Here is a 14669-nt window from a genome sequence, read left to right as displayed (position 1 = left end):
CTGTGATGAGGAAATAAAATCCCAAGATTCCAGCAGCGTGTGAGGCTTTTCATGTTGGTAGTTCTTTTAAATTCTTGTTTTCCATGGATGTGAAAATTTTCTGCATAATTAATCACCTTTGGAAATTACAGAGAAATTTCCTATTCACTGAGTTGGAAATGCCCATAGAAACTAAAATGGCAGCGCGCCCCACAGGACAGCCTGGAGGTGTAGAAACCTGAGATGGGGGTGGGGAGCAGGATGCCACGTCTGTGTGAGACGACGCAGGCCCATGCTGGCCTAAGAGAAGGCCACAGTGGTAAAAATCAGCAGAGGAGGCTCAGGGAGGATTCCAGGAATAGACCCAACAGGGAGGAGAGTACACACCAGCTCCAGAGGAGGTGATCTGATGTTCATACTGACCAGGCTACCCCTGCCCTCCACAGGTCCTAGTTAAACATATGACATGCCCCACTTCTGGCTTACAGGATACTGGAAAGGACAAGCTCCAGGCACAAGAAGAAGAATGCCCCAGGTCATGGGCTGCAGGTGCTGTGTCAACTTCCAACTGTGCATGACCAAAAAAGGAGATTCTGTGCGTAGGAAGCTGCACAGTCTCAGCTTAAGAGGCAGCAAGCAGTCTGGGGGTCCCCCCCAACCCTGTCGGCGGGGTCTGGATGAGGACAGTCTGGGGGGTGCCCCCACCCTTTCGCAGGGTCTGGATGAGGACAGTCTGGGGGTGCCCCCCACCCTGTCAGTGGGGTCTGGATGAGGACAGTCTGGGGGTGCCCCTCACCCTGTCGGCAGGGTCTGGATGAGGACAGTCTGGGGGTGCCTCCCACCCTGTCGGCGGGGTCTGGATGAGGACAGTCTGGGGGGTGCCCCCCACCCTTTCACAGGGTCTGGATGAGGACAGTCTGGGGGGTGCCTCCCACCCTGTCGCGGGGTCTGGATGAGGACAGTCTGGGGGTGCCCCCACCTGTCGGCAGGGTCTGAATGAGGACAGTCTGGGGGGTGCCCCCCACACTGTCGGCGGGGTCTAGATGAGGACAGTCTAGGGGGTGCCCCCCATCCTGTCGGCAGGGTCTGAATGAGGACAGTCTGGGGGGTGCCCCCCATCCTGTCGGCAGGGTCTGAATGAGGACAGTCTGGGGGTGCCTCCCACCCTGTCAGCGGGGTCTGGATGAGGACAGTCTGGGGGGTGCCCCCCATCCTGTCGGCAGGGTCTGGATGAAGACAGTCTGGGGGGTGCCCCCCCACCCCGTCGGCAGGGTCTGAATGAGGACAGCCTGGGGGGTGCCCCCACCCTTTCACAGGGTCTGGATGAGGACAGTCTGGGGGTGCCCCCATCCTGTCGGCAGGGTCTGGATGAAGACAGTCTGGGGGGTGCCCCCCCCAACCCGTCGGCAGGGTCTGAATGAGGACAGCCTGGGGGGTGCCCCCACCCTTTCACAGGGTCTGGATGAGGACAGTCTGGGGGGTGCCTCCCACCCTGTCGGCAGGGTCTGGATGAGGACAGTCTGGGGGTGCCTCCCACCCTGTCGGCAGGGTCTGGATGAGGACAGTCTGGGGGTGCCCCCCACCCTGTCGGCAGGGTCTGGATGAGGGTGGGTCCTTAGGAAGACTGACTTACGCCCATTCTTCCCCATTCTGCTCAGTGGGTGAAGCAGCCTTGAAAAGAGGCTGTGGGCAATGGAAGCACCCTGTCCTTGGAATCAGGTAGAGACCTGAGAAGAATAGAATGTGTCTGGCTTAGCTTAGGTCTGGGCCTGATGTGATGTGATCCTGGTTTGTGAGTACAGGGACCACAGGAGGGCCTCTTTTGAAGAGGAAAAGTCAGCTGTATTAGGGCAGCAGAGAAGATATCAAACATGGTCTTCCTCAGCTGGCCACAGCTTTAGACAAGGTGGTCTGAAATCCATGGACCCAGAGACCTCCCCATTCACTTCCTCTTCCTCAGTGCTTCCAGGGGAGACCCTAAGGACTTGTCCCACTACATCATCCCCCATCCCTGTACTAGTAGGATAGGCCCATGCTATCCATTTAGCTCAGAATTTTTCGGTAATGAATGAAGTAGCCTTGGGGCCGTGGGGAGTTAGGAAGACAAGCCTATTAGTTATGTCCCAGGAGTAGGACAGAAGCATTGGTTATTTAGAGCTAGTATCACGGTGTGATAGCAAAGACACCATCTTAGACCCTGAGATGCACAACCGGGGATCCTGGCGTGCACTGCTTTGGGCTGGGTGGGAACCAAGGATTGAACTTGAGTGGCAATGCAGTGGGATCACACAGAATGAGCCTGAGTGTCTGGAAGGAATGTATATGGCCAATACGTCCAGGACCCAAGCTGTCATACACACTCAGTTACTGTAAATAGTGTAAATAGTAAGTTAATAATAATCATTAAAAAATCAGTGTGGTCTTGTGGGTGTTGTTGTTGTGTTTTGGTTTTTGTTTTGTTTTGTTTTGTTTTTTTCCTATTTGTGGAAACAACTGGTTCAGAGGCAGTGAGCTGCCATAGAGCATCCAGTCTGTAGTAAGCAGAGAGAGCTCAGGAGGAAATCAGATAAAGCAAGAATTTAATGAGCATGTGTTACCTGAGAAGCCATTTTCACTTTTCAAATGATGCTAAGAGGCTCTGATGGACATTATGCCCTAATCTCTATGAAAACAGTCTTTAAAACTAATGCAGTCTTAGTTACTGAGCCATGGAGAGTGTCTGGACTCAGGACCATCATTCTGTCTGTCTGGAATTAAAGGTAGGAAGACTGAACAGTGTGGGAACATTGTATTCTTCTCAGAAAAAAGAATCCTTTGCAGCAAGTGACAGTAAGCTTGTTTATCTTTTCTTTGAGGTCCTTTCTTCTCTCTCCTGTAGAGACGGGCTGTGTGCTTCCCCTACAGGAGCTGGTATGATAAGAGACTGCAGTAGTCCCATCAGTGTGGTCCCACCAGTTGACAATGTTAGTGTGGTCCCATCAGTATGGCCATGTTAGTGTGGTCCCATCGATGAAGCATGCAGTCTAGTGATGGCCATTCTCAACACCCAGGGGTGGGTTGTGCTTTACTTCTCATGCCTCCCTCGTATTGCCCCAGGCTTCTCTACCATACTGCTCTGTTCCATGCAGCTCATCCCCTGAGCTATTTCAAATGCTGGCTTCTCCAGGAAGCCTTAATGAGTTGGCTGTTCTTGTCTCTGTTCCCCTAAAGCACTTCATGGCCCCCTGACCAGAGGCTACCATGTCCTGATGTAAAATGTGTGTGTTGGCCGCCTTCTCTGAAATGTGAGAGTCTAGGTTTGTATTCTCTCACAGTAAGTATAGATCAGATGGGTGGATGGATACATGTATCGATGGGTGGATACGTGGATGGACAGTGGCTAGATGGATCTGCAACGAATAGATAATACATAGACAGATGGAAGAACGGATAGACAGACAGATGAATGGATGGACTATCCCACAGAGGGAGGGATAAAAGGACAGAATGACAGAGGGCTTGACCCTCTCTATGACAAATCCAGTGTCCCTCTGAGCGTCCCTCTTTGAGTAACTGAAATCACTGACTACCACACCTTTTCCTTGTCAAGACTGTTGCACCCACCCCAGGTTCGCTCAACTCTCTGATTTCCTCGAGGCCTCTTCAGACACTTTCATCATAAACTGAAGTTTCCAAGTTTTAGCACGTAGAAAATTTCTTTACTCGCCCACTGTCCAGGAGACCAAATCTCACCAGACCCTTCAGCAGCAGCCTCTACACAACCAGCTCCACTCTCCCCCATTTGCCAGCCTTGTCTCTCACACCTACTTGCATTTTATGTTTGTTCATTCATTTACTCATTCAGCAATTAGTCATTAATTACATTAGCTGGCAGTTAAGTTTTCTAAACGTCTATCTTTTCCTTGGGTCCTTCTTACCTCTCATCTAGTCCAAGAACCCCCAACTGGCCTTCAATCCTCTCCAGACCCTGACCACCTGGCCTCCTCTGATGCTCTCCAGGTCTTGAGAGACAGAATCTAGCATGGTGCTGGAAGCCCTGGGGTCTGGCTTTGACCACTGAGTTTCCCGTCCCCATCCCCTACATGCATCCCAAGCTCCCTTCGGCTTCACTCTCTCTGTTTCTTAGTCACCAATGACCTGGACGCTCGCTCTGCTCTCGGGCGTCCTGGGCATTCTTCACCCCATTCTTCTTTCGTTTGCTTTCCTAGTCAACAACGGGGAACAAAGTTCTGGTGCTAAGATTCCCTCCAGATCCAAAATCAACACAGTAGGCAAATATAATAAAAGGAGTCTCTAATTCTTCCTGTTTTCAGGCCAAGAGTGGAGAAAGCAACTTTGAAGAGTGTGCGGACAGACTAGGGGTGGTGATGGTGAGGAGGCCCAGACTGGGACATCAAGAGATCCCCTGGGCTTGGCAAGCGTGAGAGCAGTGGACAGAGAGGAGAATGCAGAATAAATAGAATAAATCTATTCAGGCTTTTATTAAGCTGCTGATTCCAGAAGAAACAAACTGCTTCATTCTGGCTTCTGTCAAAGGAGAGGTAAGAAGAGAGATACGCAAGATAGCCGAGAAGTCCGTACCTGGTTCACACATTCCTGAGGTGAGCCCCAGAAGAACTAATGCTCTCCTCACCCGAGAGCCAAAGACAAGGAGCAGCGGGTGCTGAAGGAGATCCTTGCCCGGCTTTCAAGGTCCAATGAGTATGCATCATGCAGACATGTGCACTTGGGGAGAGACAGCTTGCCCAGGTGGGGTGCGTTAAAAACCAGCCGTTTGGCACTTTGAATGTATTGCTAGAGACACTCATCTGAAATGAAAGCAGCTCAAATGGACTGGAAAATGTTTCACTTATAGTTTCTCATATTCCCAAACCTTTCTTTCCATGGTTCAAAAGTTTGCATTGTCTAATTGCTGATTTCCATTTGTGAATGAATCAGTGTAAAATAAAATTAAGTGCCAAATCAATCTACCAAATTAATCTCGTTTTAGGCATTAATTATCCTCTCAGCCATTTTCTTGCGAACTCACCACATGTCAAGTCAAGCTCAGATCTAGTGATGTAGCATTCAGTTTTTAACACAGGAGCTTACACCAGGATGTAGAGAGTGTCTTGATCATTAGGACCTACAGCTCACTGTACAAAAAGGGTCTAATTTCAGGTAAATCAAACATTCCTCTCATCTTTTAAAGGTGCTCAACCACCGTTGGACTAAATAAGTCAGGAGCGGAAATTCCCTCCATCATTTTGTGGCATGTTCCCTAGTTGTCCCAGCTGACAAATTAACAATGCTACACTTCCTTCATATGTAAGAGGGTCACCCCGAGTGTGGCAAATGAGGTATTAGATAGGGCAGGAGCTCAGAAACTGCATGCACGGTCCTTCTAGAACTATACCAAGGGACAGGCGCCTTCTTAAATCTGTGACCAATTTCCCTGGTTTCTAAGGCGTAACCATAGGACCCCGAGTCCACAGGGGAAGAGAGACAAACATGCCTGGCGGCCAAATGAAGCTACTATTTTGAAGACTATGAGGACTTACAGCTTGGCATCTGGAGGAGGAAGAGCAGGAATATCTCCAGGAAGGCAGGAGAGGTTCAGAGAGAGGAGGGTCCTGAAGCCCCCAACTCCCTCCTTTAAAAAATACTTTTAGATTTATTTATTTATTTTATTTTATTTATTTTATTTGTATGTGTATGGGCTTTTGCCTGCATGTATGTATGAGCACTACCCAAGGAGATCTGAAATGGGTCCACTGTTATGGGTGGTTGTAAGCCCCATGTGGGTGCTGGGAACTGAACCTGGGTCTTCTGAAAGAGCAGTAAGTACTCTTAACAGCTGAGCCATCTCTCTAGTCCCAAATGTGGTTTTTTTTTTTTTTTGTTGTTGTTTGTTTGTTTGTTTGTTTTGAGACAGGGTCTCACTATGTAGCCCTGGCTTTCCTGAAACTTACTATATGTAGACCAGGCTGGATTCAAACTCACAGATATCTGTCTGCATCTGCCTCTTAGGTGCTGAGATTAAAGGCAGGCTTCACCATACCCAGCTTCCTTTTGATATTCAACATTACTAGAATAGTCTAGAAGTAAATAACCATGAGCCAGCATTACTAAATGCAGAGCAAACACTTTCCTGTAGCATTCTGCCAGGCAAAGGGGAACCTGGGACACTGTCCATGGTGGACAGCTGGCTCTGGCTGAGGCCCCCAGAACCCAGCCCTCTGAGGCACAATGCCTTAGTGCATACTTGGGTATCCAAGGCTGCAATGTCTCTGCTGCATGCACAGAATGGTCATTTTGGCTCCAGCCTGACCATTTGGGGACAGCATAGAGTAGCAAAAGCCACAAGACAGGTGGCCTGCTTGGCAGCCTCAGGCTCCCTCTTTAGTTGGCACTGGAAGAAGACTGAGGAAGGGACTACCTCTGTGATTCTTCAGAGCAAGCTGGAGCAGCATGCTCAAGAGGAGATTCTCCTGGCAATGAGAGTAGCCAAGCACCTGAGTGACTAATTAGAGCTAAGAGCAATCGAAGCAAATCTGTGGTATCCTGAGTCAGAACCCAAGTGCAGAACTTACTCTGAATGTCGGAATTTGGGAGGAAGGGCAGGAGCAGGCAGAGTATAAATTTTAATAATGTATATAACATAATTTGCATCAGGAATGAAGGACATGCTTCCTTTAGGCCACACTAGGTACTGTCAGCCTTCCAGGCAATAAGGAAAGCAACCAGAAGGAAGCCGGCTTGTGAGCTGTGGTGCTCCAGGGGAACCGCTGTGCTCCAGGGGAGGAGCGTGGAGCTTTCAGATTCCATCACAGCCATCTAATAACACCTTGTGCGTGCTCTGCTCCAGAGAAGCTTGCAGGCCCGAGCAGTCAAGCTCTCCCCTTCCCCAACCACCCCAGAGGAAAGGAGCCTGTCAGCCTCACTAAAGAAGAAAGGAGGGAAAGAAAAACAAAGACAGAGGCAAACCTCGAGTTGCTGTGTATCTGTTTGAAGGCTCAAGGCACAGAGAGTTGGTTTTATGCAGAGGCACCCTGGGACCTGTGGGACGGAAACCTGAAGGCTGCAGTAGGAAAACATTACTTTCAGGGCGGTTTTAATCAGCTTGAGCAGCTCTTTGATAGGCAAGGATGTTAAGGCAGGAAGGGCCCTTTGCAGAGTCTGAAGATGCAGAGGGGGTGGTATTTAACACTTGGTTGTCTTCTGCCACCCCTCCCTGCTGGGGATGCTCACACAAGGCCTTCAGTCATCGAAGCAGAGCCAGGGCTGGGCTTAGACGGGTGGGTGATTATAGCCTGGAGCCCAGAGAACCCCAGGCTCCAGCCATTTACAGCTGCTGCCCTGGGGAGGTATATGGAAGCATCCTTAAGCTGGACTGAGAAGAGATGAAGTAAAAAGTATAAAATTAAAGAGAAGATTAGCAAAATCTGTTGAAAGAAAACACCACTAGCCAACTTAGCAGCTCAAGTTACATTTACCCACATTGCACGTGGAGTGGGTAATTGTGAGTATTAAGTCCAGGCTCTGGAAAGAAATTATGGGCTTGATAGCCTAACAAGGGGTAACGCCAGAGAAGTCACCTTCCAGGGAGAGACTCGAGACGGTGTAAAACCCATCGGTCACATTGAGACAAATTTCCCTTGGTGAGGCTCCCCGATAAGCCTAGCTCTGACTCTCAAATAGCCTCTGGGTTCTCCCCAGAGCAGCAGCAACACTGGTACCAGTACCAACCACCCCCAGATGTCACTGCGCTCACATGGCTTCCACCACACTGTACTGGTGTGGCTTCTGTCCATGGCACTCTGACCTTGGCAGGGCTGGATCACTCCGGGTTAGGCAAGGACTGTCTTAGTCTCCTGTCCATTTCCATTTCTGCCCTGCAGGCTGAGTCTCTCCTGGCCATGGGGTTCTCTTAGTTTCTTGACGTGTTCTTGTGTAGGGTAACTCTGAGGCCCCGGAGAGCAGCTAAACAATCATTATCTATGTGTTCCTCCTGTCACGTCCCCAACAGCCCCCAAGTCTTCAAGTTCCCAGTTCAATGTAAAAAGTTTCAGCAATCCAAGGATTACAACTTTAGCAGAACAAGGCAGTGTGTGTAGGTGAAATTCGACACTCATGGTAGGCTTCTGGCTCACATGAGTGTGTCACAGACCTTCCCTGGATGTTCTGTGCAATATAAATCTTTTAAAAGGGAAGGATTCACCTCCTTGGCCAGCCACTACTCAATGGAAGATGTTGATCCACTCCTCCATTTCTGCCCTGTTTAGCTTTTTACCTTCTCCAGTAAAACTCAGAGCCCAGGCCTCCTTCCTCGACTCAGTAGTGGGTAGGATGATATCTTAGGGATGAACTGTCTGGCCCTAAGCCAAAGAAGATACTAGCAATCAAATCCTGTTCACACAAAGGGAATCCCTTCTGCTCAAAGGTAAAAGGATTCTTCAGGATTCCAGAACCTTCCCATCCATCCATGTGAGGCCTGGCTTCCATCACCACCCCTTATCCTGACCTCAGCTATATCTGCTTTCCAGGTCCCTAGTTTGATGGGGCCTACCCTGCCCTCAGGACATTCGAAAGACAACCCATGGGACCAGTGGCTGGGAAGTGGAGTCGCTCTTCTCCACACATAACGTGCCCTTGTAATGCTTCATCCAAGTCCCTCTAGGAACAGCAGGTTACAAAATACAACAGCACCCAAGTGTATGGCCATCACTCTCAGAAAATCTTTAACAAAAGGGCTTGGGAGAAAGCTCAGTCAGTGTGCTTGCCCTATGAGCAAGGGGACTTGAGTGTAAGTCCCCAGAACCCATGAGACAAAGGCAAGCCTAGTAGTGTGCACCTCTAATTCCAAAACCGGGAGAGGAAGGGGAGCAGAGAGACAGATCCCAGGACCTCGGTGGCCAGCCAGCCCCACCGAATCTGTGAGCTCTAGGTAAAGTGAAAAACTCTGTTTTAAGAAACAAAGTGGACAGGGCCCTGAGAAACAACATCTGAGGCTGGCCTGTAGTCTCAATGGAGATGCACAGATATGAATATGTGTATGAAAACACACGGAGGGAGAGAGGGAGGGAGGGAGGATGGATCTTCAGCATAAGATAGGTATACATATGAAGACTCTCACTTCCCTTTGGTCACTATTAGAGCTAATTTAAGGAAAGAATGGGGTCCCATCCCACCAGAATAAGACCAAGAGCTAATTAGAACCAACACATCAGGCACTGTGTTTTTTCTTGACTTTTAGTCTTCAGAAACAAAATCTATGATCATAAAACAAGTAGGCACCTGGCACTGTCACCCATCTGCCTACCCACCACACGTCCACCAAGCACAAGGGATTTAGAGGCTTTGATGTCCCTCTACCCAACCCCAAGGACCAAGTGAAGGTGGTATAGATGTGATGTCCTGCTGAAATCTACAGCTCAGGATCTGGTCTGTTCTGAAAGAAACATGGCAAGCCTCTGTGCAGAGCTAATCTCTCCTCGATGGTATCTATTGGTTTCTAGCTCTAAGTTCTGGAAGGATGCACATCAAATTGTCAACAGGGCTGGGGAGCTGGGGTGAGAAGGAGCTACTAGTACAGCCCCCGCCCCGGCCTCCACACCCCCTCTCTGCCCCCCACCTCTACACCCTTTTCTCCCCACAAAATGTGTTCACGTACTCCTTCAAATGTTAAAAATAAAGCAATAAATGGTCAAAACGAGAAGGAAACAAATGTTTTCTACATCACCCCCCCCACACACACACACACACACACTAAAGGTTGGACACAGCCAACTCCCACTGTCTGGTCTCTTCCAGAGTGCTGCACCTGCAGATCAAGAACTCCTTTCCAGGCTTGGCCGCCCCTGGGAACCCGAGCGATCACATACTACAACCTCACCTCACCCGGGTGCCTCCCTCACCCTAGAGGGCTCCATATAAGCAGTGGACTTTCCCCTTCTGCCCCAGAGCATCCCCCAGGTGCGCGCAGAGCAGCTGTGAACGCCTTGTTGCAGAGGTCAGACTCCCACCACTCCACTCAGAGGACCCGCCCTGAGAGCAGCACAGAAACCTGGGCTCTGGCAGCTGGGGCAGCGGCCAGCACACTCACCTGCAGATGTAGTTTGTCTTGCAGGAGTCCTGCAGATTCAGGCAGTTGGGCTTGTCTCTTTCTTCATAGGAGCACACAGGAACGATCGTCTGTCGCCGCCGCTCAGTGCAGGCAATGTCCCTGCAGGAGCAGAAGAGCATTCCGTAGCTGTGCTTGGCCGGGACCTTGTCAAAGAACTGCCTGAGGGCCTTGTGGCACTTGCGGCGGTTGCAGACCTCATTGGACATGCTGGTGGTGCACGGCGTGATGTAGGCAGACCTGTACTTCTTGCAGGTATCATCCAGGTTGCAGGCCTTGGCTGCATCCAGGCAGTTGTTCCCTTTGGAAATGTGCTCCACTGCAATGCAGAGAGAGGGGAGAGAGAACAGTGCTTTGAGTACATCTGCACCGAGGTCTCGCCATTCACCTGGCCATGCACACCCTCTAGAATTCAAGACGTTTCAAACCTGGTAACATAATGGCCCAATACGAAGAGAAGTGTTAGGGTGCAAAGCCTAAGAGCCTACAGTAGTCCCTAGATGTCTTTGTGAAGCTATGGATCCAAGCCTGGGGAATGTGGGCACTTGCCCAGCTACCAGTAAAAAAGGCAACTGGAGAAATGTTTCCAGCTCTTGCTTGGTAAACTGAAATCAGGATCAAAGAAAACAGCAACAAATTATATACTTGTTCATGATACAGTATATAAAATGATATGCTGAATGCAAGTATAATTGCCATGCAATCCTCCAGGAATATAATTATGTAATAAATGAGTATAGAACATGCTAATTACTATATGATTACAGAGTAATTACATGGTTATTTGAGCCCAGAAGACAAAATATTATGCCAGCCTCTCTAAACAGGAAGAAGCAACTCCAGAGAGTTTGTATCTAAGTTTCAGCTCACAGGCCACTGGAAGAACACCAGAATAAAGCACATAAAATTTCACAAACCTCAATTACCATTTATCTCACCACATCCAAAATGTCGGCTCTGTGGACACTGAAGTTCCTGATTAGAAAAATTCAGCTAGGATTTTGGATAGAACTTCTCTGGGCTTGTACTCCACAGGCTTTAGAAATATCACAGAGCATATGCTACCTTCTGCTCAGGATCTCTATGCCCAGGCAGCCTGGAAAACCAGTGCTGCACACTGTGGGCTGCTCTTGTGTGGTCTGGATGAGAGTTTCCAGCAGTCAGATCCCACCCACCGGGAGGCTGCACATGCCGCCTGGGCCAATAGGGAAGTTTCAAGTAAACAGACAAGAGGAACTGCGCTCAGGACCCACGCTCTAGTTTCTTTGTTGGGACAAGCACCTTGACAAAAAGACAAAGCAGGGAAAGAGTGCATTTGGCTTACTGTTCCAGAGCACAGTCTATCATTGAGGAGAAGCCAAGATAGGCTCTGAAGCAGCCTCTCACATCACACCCACAGCCGGGAGCAGAGAGAAATGAATGCCGAGTGCTTGATAGCTTTCTTCACTGTTAGTTACTCCTGTTCCTCCACCTGGAGAACACTGCCACTCCTAGAGGGCTGGGTCTTCCTACAATTAACCACTTCAACTAACAATCTAGACTGCTGGGGGATGTCTTTCTGTACGCTGTGAATATGTGTGGCTCCCACTGGATAATAAAGCTGTTTTGGCCTATGACAAGAAAGCTTACAACCAGGCAGGAAATCCAAGTAGAGATACAGAGAGAGGAAGGGTGGAGTCAGAAGAGACACCAGCTGCCGCCAAAGGAGCAGTAAGATGCCAGCAGACCGGTAACACCACGGCCATGTGGCAACTTACAGATTAATAGAAATGGGGGTTGAGTTAAGCTGTAAGAGCCAGTTAGCAAGAAGCCTGCCACAGGCCACACAGTTTGTAATTAATATAAACCTCTGAGTAATTATTGTATAAGTGGCTGTGGGACCGTGGGTGGGAGAGCTTCATCTGGACCTCGGGGCCAGACAGGACCAGAGAAACATCCCACTACACTAGACAATCCCCAGAAACATACCCACAGACCAACCTGATAAAGACAGTTACTCAACTAAGACTCTTCTTGGGTAGTTCCTCGGCTGTGGCAAGTTGACACTTAAAAGTAACTGTCACATCCCATGTAAAGGAGTTTCTCTAGAGAAAGTGAAGGAACCTTCCAGAACCCACTGATAAGGTGGCCCATAGCAGCTGATAAGCAGTTATACCAGTGACCCTCAAGAGCAGGCAGGGGTGTAGCGAACTAGCACTCTACAGATTCCCAAGCAAGTCCCTACTCAGGCTCAAGCCCCTCTCTATTCTTGCTTTCTTTCTTAGCATGTTCTCTCAATTGATGGAAGGCACCTGGTAAATTACAAGAGGTTAGAGAACTGACAAGAAAGAACAGGGTCCAAGTGGACTGGGTGGGGCTGAAACGCAAGGCAATGGGTATATAAGGGTATGTGGAATATTACTCTGCCTTAAAAAGGAAGGAAGCCTTGCAACCTGTTACAATATAGAAGAAACTTGAGGACATTAGTCCTAGTGAAATGAGTCATTATCTGAAGGAAAAACAAATGTGATTCCACTCATGTAAGGATGATAAATGGTCCAACTCCCAGAAGGCTGCTGGGCTGAGGATAGGGAATGGAGATAGTTGTACTCAGTGGGAACAAGATTCCAGCTTCAAGTTGAGTATGTTCTTCAAGTTGAGAGGTCTTCAATACAAGAACCTGTCTGAAGTTACTGATCCTGTACTTAGTCTTACCTTTTTTGCTAGGGGGCTGCCGAGATGGTTCAGAAGGTAAAGATGTTTACTGTCCAGCCTAATTTGAGTATGACCTCTGGAACACATGTGTTACAAGGAGAGAGCCAGCTAACACAAGCTGGCCTCTGACCTCCACACCACAGTACTCTCTCACCACCACCCTCAACACACACAAAATAAATCAAAATATAATAACCTTTTTTAATTGCTAGAAGGTAAGATTGCATAATAGATATTCCTACCACAATCTCAGAAATAGCTTTTGCAGAACACAAACATGAAGGCACACAAAGTAACCAAAATCTCAAAGAGTTTTTATATGGAAAAAAAAGTGTCTGGTTTTAAGAAAGAATTCCAAATGGTAACCCACTTTATAGCCTGGTACCACAAGCCATGAACTACTGCACCCCAGGTCTGCATTTCTGTCTGTGGTCTCTGAGACTTGCAGGTTCAATGTGGAGGGCAGTAAGAAGACCTCTAGCCTTTCAGAGTGAGCGATGCAGTTCCAGAGAGCCCTGCCACTTCATCAGACACTCCTGAGGCTCTTGCCACCCTGCTCTGCTGTGGGATGGTCTGTATGTCAAATTGCTCTGATTGGTCAATAAATAAAACACGGATTTGCCAGTGGCCAGGCAGGAAGTAGGTGGGACAAGGAGAGAGGAGAATTCTGGGAAGCAGAAGGCTGAGGCAGAGAGACACTGCCAGCCGCCGCCATGACCAGCAGCATGTGAAGACACCGGTAAGCCACCAGCCACGTGGCAAGGTATAGATTTATGGAAATGGATTAATTTAAGCTATAAGAACAGTTAGCAAGAAGCCTGCCATGGCCATACAGTTTGTAAGCAATATAAGTCTCTGTGTTTACTTGGTTGGGTCTGAGCGGTTGTGGGACTGGTGGGTGACAAAGATTTGTCCTGACTGTGGGCAAGGCAGGATAACTCTAGCTACACTGCTCTTCCCAAGCCTGCTTCTCTGTTCCACTCTCAGAATCCAGGGTTCTTGGAGGGATGGCCACCATGAGCCCTGACACAGACTTCAGTCTCCAGACCTGGTCAATACTTACAGCCTTCTATTTAAAGATCTCCCTTTCTCTCTCTTTCTCCCTCCACCCCTCTCTGGTTTTTTGAGACAGGGTACTGGTTGTCCTGGAACAAGAGATCCACCTGCCTCTGCCTCCCGAGTGCTGGGGGGACTAAAGGTGTGAGCCACCACTGTCTGCAGTTTCTTTTCTAAGTACAAGGACTTATGCACCCCAGGCTGGCCTTGAGCTCTACTTGCAGCTGAGGATAACCTTGAACCTCTAATATTCTTGCTTATCATCTGGAGTTCTGGGATCACAAGTGTGTGTCACATGAAGTTTGTAGGGTGCCAGGGCTTCATGCATGCTACACACTTGTGGTGGTATTGTGTTCCCTGAAATATTGTGCACCCTAATAAATTTATCTGGGGTCAGAGACAGAACAGCCACAATATTAAACATAGAGGACAGGCAGTGGTAGCACACGCCTTTAATCCCGGCACTTGGGAGGCAGAGCTAGGCAGAAATGAATGTGTTCAAGGATACAGCCAAGCATGGTGACTCATGCCTTTAATCCCAGAAAGTGAGTCTTTAATCCCAGGAAGTGAGGCAGAAAGCAGAAAGATATATAAGGCATGAGGACCAGAAACTAAAGTCTGCATAGAACAAAACCATCTGAGACAGAAGAGGCTTCCACATAAGGGATGTCGCTAGTGACACATGATACAGCAATGCATACAACCTCAAAGGAGAAAAATGGCAGAGGAGATGTCACCCCATGCACCAGGCATCACAGGCCTGCTGAACTAAAATGAACCTGGGCTCACATCTGGCACCAGGTTCATTACGATGATAAGAATCCACTAAGTTCCAGCA

General features: G+C 48.8%; 1 protein-coding gene across 4 annotated transcripts in view; it reads right to left on the bottom strand.

Moving 5' to 3' along the window:
* The window catches only part of Gfra1 (GDNF family receptor alpha 1), a 218823-nt gene that overhangs the window by 52486 nt on the left and 151668 nt on the right, over positions 1–14669 (bottom strand). For all 4 annotated transcript variants that reach the window (XM_028880981.2, XM_028880979.2, XM_028880983.2 and 1 more), the window contains one exon: positions 10064–10400. In XM_028880981.2, coding sequence (XP_028736814.1) covers positions 10064–10400 — 337 coding nt within the window. The remainder of the gene's footprint in view (positions 1–10063; positions 10401–14669) is intronic.

This window comes from Peromyscus leucopus, chromosome 1 (genome assembly GCF_004664715.2).
Source record: "Peromyscus leucopus breed LL Stock chromosome 1, UCI_PerLeu_2.1, whole genome shotgun sequence".
In the NCBI taxonomy this organism is placed as follows: Eukaryota; Metazoa; Chordata; class Mammalia; order Rodentia; family Cricetidae; genus Peromyscus; species Peromyscus leucopus.
The sequence above is the reverse complement of the archived record's forward strand: the minus strand, read 5'-3'. Positions and strand labels throughout refer to the sequence as shown.